The 14430-nt window shown below is 32.9% G+C and overlaps 1 protein-coding gene and 1 non-coding gene across 2 annotated transcripts; one reads left to right on the forward strand and one right to left on the reverse strand.

Moving 5' to 3' along the window:
- The first annotated feature begins 3729 nt into the window (after positions 1 to 3729).
- On the forward strand, positions 3730 to 6311 carry LOC108984296 (GDSL esterase/lipase At5g55050-like). Its single transcript, XM_018956205.2, has 5 exons — positions 3730 to 4024; positions 4147 to 4286; positions 4865 to 5098; positions 5256 to 5505; positions 5845 to 6311. The coding sequence occupies exons 1-5, from the start codon at positions 3787 to 3789 to the stop codon at positions 6063 to 6065; spliced, it is 1083 nt and encodes a 360-aa protein (XP_018811750.1). The 5' UTR covers positions 3730 to 3786; the 3' UTR covers positions 6066 to 6311.
- A 4699-nt stretch (positions 6312 to 11010) lies between these two features.
- On the reverse strand, positions 11011 to 11083 carry TRNAF-GAA. The gene has a single exon. It is a non-coding gene; the product is annotated as a tRNA-Phe (tRNA).
- Positions 11084 to 14430: the final 3347 nt, after the last annotated feature.

Raw genomic sequence — 14430 nt, forward strand, 5'->3', positions numbered from 1 at the left:
AGATGGCTGATTTATTCATAAATTTTGTCTATGGCCTTTGGACTCAATCAATGGTGAACATATTTTTTTTTTTTTTTTTTTTTTTGTTGGTGGTAGAACATAAATAGAAAAAATTTTCCCAACTTGGGTTGCATTCTAATATCATATTAAGCTTTCGAGTTTTTGTAATTGCCATGATGAATACACACTATTGTGCATAATTAGTGATTTTGTGTTGCTATTAACAGTATGTAAGCTTTCGAATTTTTGTCCCAAGGGTGCACAAACCCTTGGCATAGTGTTTGATTTTGAGGATTGAATTCCTATTTTTGGATAACCAGTGCCCATGTTTGAGACTTATGGGATCATAGGCACATTGAGAACTCAATTCATTACTAATCAATACTCGGCTAATGTTTCTCTTAAATAATAACATGTCCTAAATACATCTTTTAAAGTACATGCTAAAGGGCAATCGTCAAAGTGGAAATTCTGAGTTAGTCATTCCTACGAGTTCTTTATTTGCTTGCTTAGGTTTGTAGGCAGGCATTTTGTGTACCTATCATTATATTTTTGTCATCTTTGAAATATATGAGACATTTTCTTGTTTGTGGTAAAAATGTTTAAACTATGGGTGAACAGGAACCGATAAAACAGACAGGCATCGATTGGAACTGGCCTCCGAAGTCAGGAACCAGCTAGAACCAGTCGGGATGCGGTTGGAATTTGAAGAAGCCGACACTAGTCCGATTAGGTCCCGATTTGAACCGTTCAAAATGGTGAACCGACCGATATAATTATATATATATTTAAATGAATCGATAGGCGTCATTTCATAAAAACTGTGCAGAAAAAGATTAAACCTAAGTCTGAAACGATGTCGTTTCAAACTTGGTTTAATTCCCCCCCCCCCCCACCCCCACATCTTCTCTTATTTTTCATTTCTCTCTCTCTCTCTCAAACTCTCTCTACGATAGTAGCAGCGCATCTTCGAGCCCTCCAAGTCCGGCCTTCAGCGACAGCGAGCCCAGCCTCCAACCATCCCTCTCCATCGTTCCCAGTTCTAGAAAACGACATCATTTTCTCTCTCTCTCAGATTTGCCTATTGTTTTGTATTTTGTTGATTTTGTTGTGAATCAATGATATTTGTTATAAGATCAATGATATTTGTTGTAAGATTTCTAGTTTTTTTTTTTTTTTTATTGTGAATCATTGTGTTTTTCTCTCCTTCATTGCCACCGACGACGCTGGCAAATCGACTGCTATTTCTAAAAGTCCCATTGAAGTGCTGAATGCTCTATGTGATTACCTAACTATTATTATTGTGTTGGTGCAATGTCAATGACAACAATAAATATTAATACAACAATAAACATTAATGCAACCATAAACTTTAATACAACAAGAAACTTTAATACAACCATACACCATAAAACATTAATACACCAACACAAGTTACAACCATAAACATTAATACACCAATACAACCATACAAAAATATAGCCATTAAAAAAAAAAAGGTAGTAAAAAATATATTTGTTAGAAAGATATGACTGTTGAAAAAATATAACCATTGAAGAAATATAGCCTTTAAAAAATATATCGGTTGGAAAAATATGACCGTTGAAAAAATATATCAGTTGAAAGAATATAACCATTGAAAAAAAAGACCGTTAGAAAATTATATCCGTTAGGAATAATTTGAATATTAAAAAATTAATGTGTACTTTTTTAATAATGAATAAATATTCAAATTAAAATTAGTGCACTAGTGAATCCTAACGTGTATTAGGAATAAATATTCGTTATTAAAAAAGTACATATTAATTAACGTTCAAATTATTCCTAACAAATATAATTTTCTAATGGTCTTTTGTTTTCAACGGTCATATTTTTCCAACCAATATATAGTTTCAACGGTCATATTTTTTCAATTGATATATTTTTTTAATGGCTATATTTTTTTAATGATTATATTTTTTCAACGGTCATATTTTTCCAACGGTCATATCTTTCTAACGGATATATTTTTTACTACCTTATTTTTTCCAACGGCTATATTTTTAACGGCTATATTTCTTCAACAGATATATTTTTGTATGGTTGTGTTGATGAATTAATATTTTATGGTGTATTGTTGTATTAATTTTTATTGTCGTATTAATATTTATTGTTGTCATTGACATTTCACCAACACAATAATAATAGTTAGGTAATCACATATAGCATTCAACACTTCGATGAGACTTTGAGATCAAGAATGTGTGTTCAAACATTGTTACCACAAACAAGAAAATGTCTCATATATTTCAAAGATGACAAAAATATAATGATAGGTACAGAAATGCCTGCCTACAAACATAAGCAAGCAAATAAAGAACTCCTAGGAATGACTAACTCAAAATTTCCACTTTGACGCTTACCCTTTAGCATGTACTTTCAAAGATGTATTTAGGACAGGTTATGATTTAAGAGAAACATTAGCCGAGTATTGATTAGTAATGAATTCAGTTCTTAGTGTGCCTATGATCCCAGAAGTCTCAAACATGGGCACTGGTTGTCCAAAAAAAGGAACTCAAACCTCAAAATCAAACACTATGCCGAGGGCTTGTGCACCCTTGGGACAAAAATCTGAAAGCTTACATACTGTAAATAGCAACCCAAAATCATTAATTCTGCACAGAAGTGTGCATTCAGAATGACAATCACAAAAATCTGAAAGCTTAATATGATATGGGAATGCAACCCAAGTTGAGAAAATTTGTTCTAATTTTATTTTGTTCCGTTCTACCAATAAAAAAAAAATGTGCACCATTGATCGAGTCCAAAGGCCATAGACATAATTTATGAATCAATCAGTCATCTCATTAACAATAGAACTTGACGGAGAATAAATAATCAATCAGATCATAAATAACAAATCATCCATCTCATTAATAATAGAACTCGACGGAGATGAATTCTGAAAGCATTCCTAGTGGGAGAAGAACTCGACAAATAAGAAATAACCAATTAGACCATAAATTGCAGACAAGTTACAGAGAAGAATTACAGAGAAAGTTGTTACTGGAGGAAGAACTCGACGGAGAAGAAATTACAGAGAAATTGACGGAGAGAAGTTGTTGAGAAAGATGACTTCGACGAAGTTGCAAAAGAAAAGTTGTAGAAAAGCACACTTATTGTATCGTGGGAGACAACGATTTTGAGATTTGGGAATGGGATTTTGACAGAGAGAAGTTGCAGTCCACTTCAATGGCATGAGATCATGGGATTTGGGTGTGGGATTTCGATAGAGAGAAGTTGCAGATTGTATGTGTTGGTGTGAGCTCATGGGATTTGGGCGAAAGATGAGACAAATGTTTTGAGACAAATATAACTTTTTTGAGTTGTGGATCGTGCGAAACGAATATCACGCTAGAAATATGAAAGATTTAACCAGTGAAAATAATGAAATAAAAAATTACTGTTTATTTGTTTAAGTCTATTATAATGAATTATTGTGCAACCTAACTAAATCTTGAACAAAATTTGGGCAAATTGAATACACCAGCAGCTCTTACCTTAAAATCTCTGAAAAAATAACTAATCCAATCCAGGCTCCAGATACGTTTTACAACATTGTTTATGGACATAAATATCCATAACGAGATACGTTTTACAACATTGTTTATGGACATAAATGTCCATCACGTCAAGTCATTGCCCACCATAAAACCGCAACCCCGGCCGACCCCCCGCGCTGACATATATTGTATACCGCGCACGAGAGAGAGAGAGAGGGTTTATGCGCGTGTTTTGTTTACCACAATGGCATACAATATTGTTTTTGTAGCGAGTTTCTTCCTCATAATCAGATTCAATTTTTCAGAGGCTCAAATGGTTCCAGCCATGTTCGTATTTGGAGACTCAGTGGTAGATGTTGGCAACAACAATTTCCTAGAACTTTCCGTTGCAAAGGCAACTTTGCCTTACTATGGCATCGACCTCCCCACCAAAAAACCGGCCGGCAGGTTTACGAATGGCATGAATGCAGCAGATTTTCTGGGTAAGTGGATCGAATCATCCTTTTTGTTATATGTAATATACCTTCACGTGTTGACCAATACGTATCTGTTCCTTTCCGTTATGGAACTCTCGATTTAAGACAAATATTACTGCATTCCGCAGCTAAGAAAGTGGGCCTTCCAACTTCCCCACCATATCTCTCTCTGGTAAACGAGTCCAGCAAGAATAAAATGTCGTTCCTGACCGGTGTTAGCTTCGCCTCCGGAGGTGCTAGAATATTGGATCGCACAGACCCGTATGCGGTAGGTGAAGCAATAACTTTCGTTTCTTAAAGTTATGTTTTTAGGCCTAGAAAAGCTAATTTACTTTTGAAACCCATTTTTTCTCTTGGTTTAGAGAGGATTTCCCGTGCAGTTTCTTGTTCAACAAAAACAACCTTACTCAAATAAGCAATACCCATGATGCTCTTTCATTTTCAGTTGTGCAAGACGTTGTTCAAAAGATCACTTCGAAACTGGCTCAGAAAAAAGACCACTGAACTGTGGAAAACCCAAAAGCAAGATGTGGCCAAGAGTTGGGCTTTTGGAATGTGGTCCATGTACCCAAAGCTGGAAACTATTGGAAATCCACTTTTACATATTTTTTGTTGTGTTTTGACGCCACAGACATTTGATGAAGAGTAATGATATACACATAATATATTTTACAATAATGTTATAAGATGAAGATATTTTTATAAAAATAATATTATTTTTGTAAGATATTTTATAAAAATACCTCTCATTTAAAACATAGTTGTGTAAAGTATTGTGAAAATTTTTTAGTGTAAATCATTTTCTTTTTAGCTTACCAATTGTTTTCTTTCAATCTATTGGCACAGTTCCAGTCCGTGCACTTGACACAACAAGTAGACTATTTCGCAACTGTTTATGAAGACCTGAACATACAGCTAGGATCCTCTGGTGCAGAAAGGCTTCTATCCAAATCAATATTTGCCATTGTGATTGGAAACAATGACATCCTTGGCTACTTCGGGTCGTCCGATCTCCGCAGCAAGACTAGCCCACGGCAGTATGTGGATTCAATGGTTCTCACACTAGAGGCAAAATTGAAGGTAATGGATCAGTAGTCAGTACCTGAAAATGAGGTCTCATTTGAGGGTCACTTTTAACAAGCAAGCTGACAATCGAGTTCGATCTGGTAACCAGTATACTACAATTCCTGACTTAAGGTCTTAATTTGCTCATCATTTATTTATCATCATTCTGCAGTATTTATACAATCGTGGTGCCCGTAAATTTGTGATTATTGGGATACCATCACTAGGATGCTGCCCGGCAAGAAGGAGGGAGACCAAAAACGAAGAATGCAACGAAGAAATTAATTACTGGTCTGTTAAGTACAATGAAGGCCTTGTATCAATGTTGCAGAAATTGAAATCAGATCTGAAAGGCCTACACTACTCATACTCTGATAGTTATAAAGTCTTGCTCAACTTCATCCAGAATCCAGCTGCTTATGGTAAAGACTAGTCATATCACCTCTTTTAAGATAAGAAAAATTTTAGACATAAGCCTCACAATTCTGCACACCACTTAAAAATATGTGATTTTATTCATTTATCCTCATATTAAAATCACATATTTTTAAAGTGGTGTGTAGAGTGTGAGACTTCTGTGTAGCACTTCTCTTAAAATAAACCTCACAATCCAAAATGAGTCCATTCTGTTGCATGGTTTTTTGTCAGAACTAGTGTCCTTTTTCATAATTTCTACTTCATTCTGATCTATCTTTACTTTCTTATCTTCGTTTAAGAACAAGCAGAATAACGATCAAAGATGTTTCATATTCGATTTGCAGGATTTGTAGAGGTTAAAGCTGCCTGTTGTGGGCTGGGAACCCTTAATGCAGAAATATTTTGCCTGCCAATTGCAAACTATTGCTCCAACAGAAGCGACCATGTATTTTTTGATCGGGTCCATCCTACAGAGGCAACTTATCGCATCTTGGTGGATCATATTTTTGATGGTCCATCACAATACACATTTCCAATGAATGTGAGGCAGCTAGTAGCCGTTTAAGACTTCCAAGGCCAGCAATAAAAACGTATGTGCCATTCTTAGGTGGCCCCAACATTAAAAAACAAAATCCCATGATTCTTCACATGATTAGTATTGGTACCGATGAATGTTATAGAAAGAAGTGGCTCTGGTTTAAGAAAACGTGCTTAATTCATGGTAGAGAATATATATCAATAATGTTGGAAATATTTTCAAAATGATTAATTATATATTATATTTATTAATAATACTTTTGGGTTGATTTTGGAAGTTGTGAATTATTGTGGAAGAGAGAAATTATGGAAAGTTGATGAAGGTTATGGTATTTTGTGTTTATTTGCATACCATAAATGGATCGGTGGCATTGATGCTTTAGATTTGCCCGAAGGGCTGAGTGTCGAGCCACACCTACGTCACATAGGGTTTTTAATTCTTGACATTGAAAGCAGCCTCAGGCGTGCAGTCCAATCCAAACAGACTAAGCAGGGCAAGTGCTGCAACGCATGGCAAACGTCAAGGGCCGCGCGCGAGGTGGGCAACGTGTCATGAGGCGTTGCAACGTATGGGAAAAAAATTAATTTTCCCAATGCGTGCACGCTGTGATTCAACCTGGTGTCAACCAGTTGGATATTAATTCTTTTGGGTTGATTTTGGAAGTTGTGAATTATTGTGGAAGAGAGAAGTATGGAAAGTTGATGAATTTGGAAGTTGTGAATTATTGTGGAAGAGAGAAGTATGGAAAGTTGATGAAAGTTATGGTATTTTGTGTTTATTTGCATACCATAAATGGATTGGTGGCATTGATGCTTTAGATTTGCCAGAATGGCTGAGGGTCGAGCCACACCTACGTCACATAGGGTTTTTAATTCTTGACATTGAAAGCAGCCTAAGGCATGCAGTCCAATCAGCACAGACTAAGCGGGGCAAGCGCTGCAACGCATGGCAAACGTCAAGGGCCGCGCGCGAGGTGGGCAACGCATCATGAGGCGTTGCAACGTATGGGAAAAAAATTAATTTTCCCAATGTGCGCACGCTGTGATTCAACCTGGTGCCAACCAGTGGAGTCTTATATATATATAAATATATCTATTTTCTATTATATCTATTCTATTATAATAAGTGATTATCTAACTGTGAATAGTAATTTTTATTATTTTTTCATTAATTTTTTTTTTATCAAGTCCTGTTTTATCAAAAGATCCTTAAAACCCTTGATCATTTGATATATAACTCCCTTGTAGAATTTAATGAATGATCCAGTTCTACCAAAAAGTCCTTAAGACCTTTGACTAATTGATATGTAGCTCTCTTGTAAAATTTAATGAAAAATCATGTTTTACCAAAAGGCCCTTAATAGCCCCGTGACACACATGAATTGAAGTCTATTTTTCATGTCCTTTTAGTTTTGACAGTGTATTCATTTTCCTTTCTTTTTGTTTCAATTTTTTTAAATAAAAAATTTAATAATATTTTTTTATTATATATAGAGTAAATAGATAATCCAATATGAATACAGACCAATACTCATATTTTGCTGAAATTTAAATTTTTTTTAATCTTTACTTTTTATATTTCTTTAACATTATATTTTCTTTTTTTAGATAAATAAGTTACCAATTTTTTCATTTTTTTATTTAAATCATTATATCAAATACATTTCAGAACTAACGCACCCGGACCATTTCCTAATATTATGACAAGTGATTATCTGACTATCTAACTGCTACAATCATTTTTCTTATTTTACTATTAACTTTTCTTGTATTCCGTCAGCTCCCATGAATTCCGTTTGTATTGTAAAAAATAATAATACAACTCTTCTACGTTCAGTCGGGAGGTGCAAACGTCGGGGAGTCACTGCCACGTTAGCCTGCCACTTAAAAAAAAAGAAAAAAAGAAAAGAGAAACAGACAAAAATAGAAGTAAAAAACTAAGAAAGAAAAGAGTTAGAGACAAAAACAAGTCGAGTTCTTCGTCTTCGAAGGGAGGGGAGTCAATTGGAAAATTCATCTCCATCACGGATTGCCTTCAACTGGAAAATTCTAGAGCCTTGTGGCTTGTGGTCCAGACATAGGAAATGTACAAGACACATAATGTCTCTTATGAGCTACTGCAAGTGATGCACTGTACCATGGACCATTTTCAATAGGTTCCCTAATGGTGTCTATGATTGCCTGGTTCTTACTGGCTTTCTCCAAGGCCTTGCTGCTACAACTACAATAAATAGCAAGGTCGTCAAGAGCACTCAAAGCGACACCACTTGTTACAGTAAACAAAACAAAAGAGACTACCTTTCGAGCCAATGACTTGCTGTTATCTTCATAGGTGGGCTTTGCCGACTGCATTTAGCTTTTTTCTATTGGAAAAGTAGAGGGCTTTTAGAGCATCCACATTAGACTATGCATATGTATATGCAAAGTCATATTTGTAAAATATGATCCTAAATCCTCTATATTGGCTTAGACATATCTAAATATTTAGCTAGTTATGAACAATGCTTATCTAAATTTAGATAACTACTATTCAATCTCCAAAACATATTTTAATCATTATTTCTCTCTTCTTTCACTCTCTTTTTCACAATCTTTTCATTTTCTCTTTCATTCAACAACACAACAAATATTCACTTGTACATTTATTTTATCATTATAATATATTATATATTTTTTATCATTTTATTATATTTTTAATATAATATATATAAAAAATTATATTTTTTATTATTGCATTTGTATTATTAATATTAAATGTAGTTGATGCTAATTACAAAATATATATAAAAAAAATTGATTTTAGTAAAAATTTAATAATAATAAATTATTATTTTATTATTATTTTGTCTCAAACATGTATAAGGCAATGTGAAAATTTTGTTTGAATAGTAAAGTAATTATGTAAAAGAGATAATTTTGTATATATATATATGGATAAATCAATGCTAATGATCTAACGATGGTCAAGGTAGGAAATAATAATAAGCTGCTTCGCTGTGTAATGTTTAATGGTTAACGGTGGAGCCCATTAATGAATGAAAGACCACGGAGCGGTGGATTGGGGGGCATTAGATTGTTAACGGCCGATGATCATCACTTTTAAGCAATGACATGTCTTTATTAACGGTTGTGATTGAATTCAGGCTTTTGTGGAATGTGGAGGAAAAAAAAAAAAGGAAAAAAAGGTGATGGAGCAAGTAAGACAAAATGTGCATTATTTTGAAATTAAACTTAGGAGGAAATACATTTTGGTACAAAATTGAAATATTGTTTCCAATGGACAAATAATTAGATCATAAATTATTTGTGGAAGCATCAAATGAATCATATTTTAAACTATTGTTTTTATTGGATTTGTAATAAATGTATAGCGAATAATTTTGCTATACATTATCGATGTTATAAATATGTATTAAACTAATGTTTTTATCTTTTAATTTATGCAAATATGTAATTATTATACTCTACTTAACTATCATTACAGTCAAATATTTGCTAGAATTCACATTTTTCCCCTATGCTATAAATTATTAATTGAAATCAACTTTATTTATGAAATATATATTATTTTTTTTAAAATAATCATTTCATCCAACTAGCAAACGTGATTTGCACATTGATCCTGTCCTAATATATATATATATATATATATATATATATATATTCCAAATCCCTTTTCAGAAAAATGAAAAATAATATAACTTTTTGTTTGTATCTTTTGGTCATCTATAAATAGACATTTGGCCTATTTATTTAGTATCCCAAAATTCTCAAAATTCAATTTTGAAATTCTCTCTCCCAAGTTTTTCACTTATTCAAAACTTGTTAGAATTTATTTATTTTTGAGAGAACATATTTCTAATTTCTTAGTTGAATAGCAAAATCTAAAAATATTCGAGATTTAATTTTATGTGTGAATAATGCAGTTTGACAAATATATTTATTCTGAGTTTCATTATATATTAGAGGTAAATTCGCTTGTAATCTGTATGCATATCATTACTGGTGAAGATAAATATTGTCTTTAAGTAAATAATATTATAATACGCTTTGAAACAAATTTTTTTCTGACTATTTTTTATTTTGCTGCCCCTTTTGCACCAACAAATAACACCTTACAAGTGTAACAATTCAAATAAGTGGGACTTTAATTAGTAAGTTTCTGTGTGTACTTTGGCTAGCTTCGAGTTATAGCCACAAGAGAAAAGACTAGCAGATTGATAATTGTCTCTTCATCCATTGGTCATGCGGAGGTTTTTCTTTTGAACTTGTTGATAATTTTCGGTTCTTACCCATGCCGGAATATTCGATGGCAATTGAACGTTTGGTATGGCAAAATTTCAGTTATTCTCGTTTCATCTCATTTTAAACATAATTTAAATATAAAATTTTTAAACTAATTATTATAACTTTTTAAAATTTTAAAATAAAAAATAAAAAATATTCAATTTTTTAAATCTACAAAAAATATATATATATTATAAAATTATATTCTAACAATATTTTAATTTTATAATATTTTTTATTCAATTTTTTTTCTTCTTTCTCAAAATCTAAAAAATACTTAACTTAAATTATCTCACTACTATTTATAAAATTTTCATTTTATCTCTCTAGAAAGGTATATATATATATATATATATATAATAAAACTATATTCTAACAATATTTAATTTTATAATTTTTTTTATTCAATTTTTTTCTCTTCTTTCTCAAAATCTAAAAAATACTTAACTTAAATTATCTCACTACTATTTATAAAATTTTCATTTTATCTCTCCAGAAAGGTATATATATATATATATATATATATAATAAAACTATATTCTAACAATATTTAATTTTATAATATTTTTTATTCAATTTTTTTCTCTTCTTTCTCAAAATCTAAAAAATACTTAACTTAAATTATCTCACTACTATTTACAAAATTCTCATTTCATCTCTCCAAAATGCCCTTAGAAACACAAAAATGCGGTGAGCGTGGATCGAACACGCGACCTTCAGATCTTCAGTCTGACGCTCTCCCAACTGAGCTATCCCCGCTACTTGCCTTTCTGTGTCTCTTATTTTATATTCTTACAGCATCGATCAATAACTCTGGAAAGAAAATAGATTACTTCTCTCGAGTGTATGAAGAGCTGAAGCAACAGCTACGACCCTCCGGCACTCAGAACTCAGAAGCTTTTATCAAAGTCTCAATTCTACATTTTGATAGGAAGTAATTAAATATATAGCCGAGTACTACTTCCGTTCTTCCAATCTCGTCAAGAAAGATCACCCCTCAGGATATGTATGTCGTGGATTCTATATAGAGGAATGTTATATACAATCGCGAGGTGCATAAGAGTAGCACAATCATTTTAAAAAAGAGTAAAGTCTATTATCAAAAAATTAGTTTTATTTTTTATGTGTGTCTCATATTTATTCATTTTTTTAAAAGAATTATGAAAGTGTTTACACATTCCATAACTGTAAATATCATTTATGTTCTATAAATGACTCTCAAACTGGATGAACATTTAAAAGGACATCTTAGAAATATGCATTCTTTCTTTGTTTCTTCGTAGTAGTTGTACTCGCCAATTTACATTTTTGCACTTAATAGTATGATGTAACTATCAGTTTACTTGACTGCTATTTTGTCATTCTAGATGTGGGTATGAATATGCCATACGTGGAACATAGAAAAGTTTATCTCAGAAATAAAACTCCAAGATATTTTCTCTCTGTTTTCTCTGTTCATGAAAGCGTATCTTCAGTCTTCATTCCTTGATCTTGATTTCTCTAGAAATCCATGGCAGAATTCTATTTTTGTCAGGACGTAACATATACATACATACATACACATATATATACATACACACATATATATGTATGTATGTATGTATATATACTTGTGATTATGACAAATTTGATAGTTTTAGTTGTGAACAACCAATTAAATCGTGATTTTCTTTATTGGTAAAAGTTGCATGCTTTTCGTTATTACATTAGTTCAGTACTGAAGTCTAAAGATTTGGTCATTTGCTTTAGATGATCACACTTAACTCTATATATATATACACACACACACATACATAAAAGCTGTGAGACTCATTGGTCATTATAAATTTGAGGCTAGAGTCTACGATCATCTCGATTTCAAGCGAAATGAATATAATATTTCTTGTTTTATAAAATAAAGATAAATGTTTTAATTACAAAAAGATCTTATAAAAATAAACTCATAAAAATAAATCCTACAAATTAGCGTGGCTTGATGTTGTATATCATATTGTAAAACTATTTTTACTATAAAATAAATCTAACATATTACATAAAGTCATATCAATTAATTTATTAATTTATTTTAATTTATGAGATATTTTTGTAACTATAGCACTTCTCTAAAATGAATCTATAAAACAGTACTTCTTATGATCATAAGCTTCCAATGGCACTCATGTCATGTTTATGGTCATCAATTACGCCTCAAACACGATGTGTTTTTTTATTGTGACTTTAAACTTTAAAACCTTTGGATAGCTATGGAACAATACTGTCCACTATTTGTGTTTAATTTCAAAAAGAATTTCTCATGCACATACTATTCCGTTTAATTCTTTTATCAATGCCATTAATATACATGCATGTACATTATTTTAATTCAAACCGACAATAAAGTTAGAAACTAATTAGAAAAAAGAACGTACGAAAAATGCCTAAATAACATATAAATTTGCTAGCTAGCATTAATCTCCTAGAAAATAAAATGTCACCTTTTTTGCATCGCGCTATAGTTTAGTCAAAATGTCTCAGTTGAGATCAAACTCATTGCAAGGGTTTTCCTCCCTATCAATCCGTATAGTAAGCCCACGAGAGATCACGGGAGAAGCAAGTCAGAGAGCCCAGCCAAGTCCAACGACCCTCTACTAAAATGAGTCAGTGGGCCTCTATAGAGTACTTGCCCCATGAGCAAAACTCAACCACGAAGCAATCCACACGTAGGAAAAGCGGATGACAGGGGTAGATGAGATTCACCGCCCTGATACCACCACAATGACACCCTGCCATCGGGAACCTACTAGGCAGGTGGGCGGGAAATATGAAGAGCCTTTGATCTCGTGACAATAGGCATGAAAGGGCTTAACAAGAAGCGTTTGCAGGGTAAAGTGAGTCAGGGAGCCACACCGCATTAATGACGTCACTCCGCAAACTTCATGTCGCATTAATGACGCCGCCCCAAAAGCCACATCGCATTAAAGAACTCTGACTAAGAGCATTGACAATAGACTAGCCAAATGCTAAAGCAAGTCCATAATTTAGCTATATGTAAAAAAAAAACATCGACATTGGACTAGTTCAAAGTTCAAGATTCAATACTTCAGCTACAGTAAAATTCTACTCATTTCCAAATATAACGAGTTATTGTTCATAGTTGAAACTAATATTTTATTATTTCATTTAATTTTCCACGTTATTTTCTCTTTCTTCGTCTATTTCCCTTGTTTTCATTTCTTCATCCCGAAACGCATATCTCCGTAACCTTCGTCTTCTTCAACCGCGAGCACCAAAGAGACCTGCGTCTTCTTCAACCGCAAGACGCCTTCTCTCCGTCGTGTAGCCGTCGTCTTCCAGCCCACACCCGTCACCTTCGTTCGTACTACCTTATTTGTTAAGCGGGCCACAGAGAGAGGGATTTCATCGATGGAAGTCGCTTCCGACCCACCACGCACTATACTCCATCATTTTGGTCTGTTCGCTTTTTCTTTATCCGAACTATGCGTTTGTCTTTTTCAGTTTCTGAATTGCTCACTCTTCATACAAATTTTCAGGTTTTAAGGAATCGAGATCTTTCGCAGCATCGTCATTTTTTCCAGTAATTACTTATCTATTCACTGTGTATTTTATTTTCCCCGTGCTTGTTTCCCGATAAAACGAACTTAGGGTAGTCTTACCTAGTTTGACTGTTTCTTATCAACCAAGCAAAATACTGCATGTTTTTTAATAGGAGAACACTTTCAATTCTTATAGATTTTCGTTGAGAACGTTGTTCTAGAATAATTATCAGGAAAATGATATTTTCCCATAAAATATCGTTTCAGGTTCATCTCAAATGATGTGGTTGTCTTTTTTACTTTCCTTTCAGGTCCAAGGATAGTGATAGTCGTTATAGATTAAGTTATCTTTAGGGTTTGATTAGTATAAGCTGTTGGCACCGGTTTTACAGAGCAAATATTTGTTATTAATAATAATTTCTTCCATTAAGGACCCAGTTCTGGTAAAATGAGATCAATATCCTAGTCCCATCACTTAGCTGACCTAAATCGTTATTCATGCATTGTGCGATTTCAATTCGAATGATCTTCCTACACAGCATATGTTATCCTAAATTTCATGTTCATAAATGT

Source organism: Juglans regia, chromosome 2 (assembly GCF_001411555.2).
Source record: "Juglans regia cultivar Chandler chromosome 2, Walnut 2.0, whole genome shotgun sequence".
In the NCBI taxonomy this organism is placed as follows: Eukaryota; Viridiplantae; Streptophyta; class Magnoliopsida; order Fagales; family Juglandaceae; genus Juglans; species Juglans regia.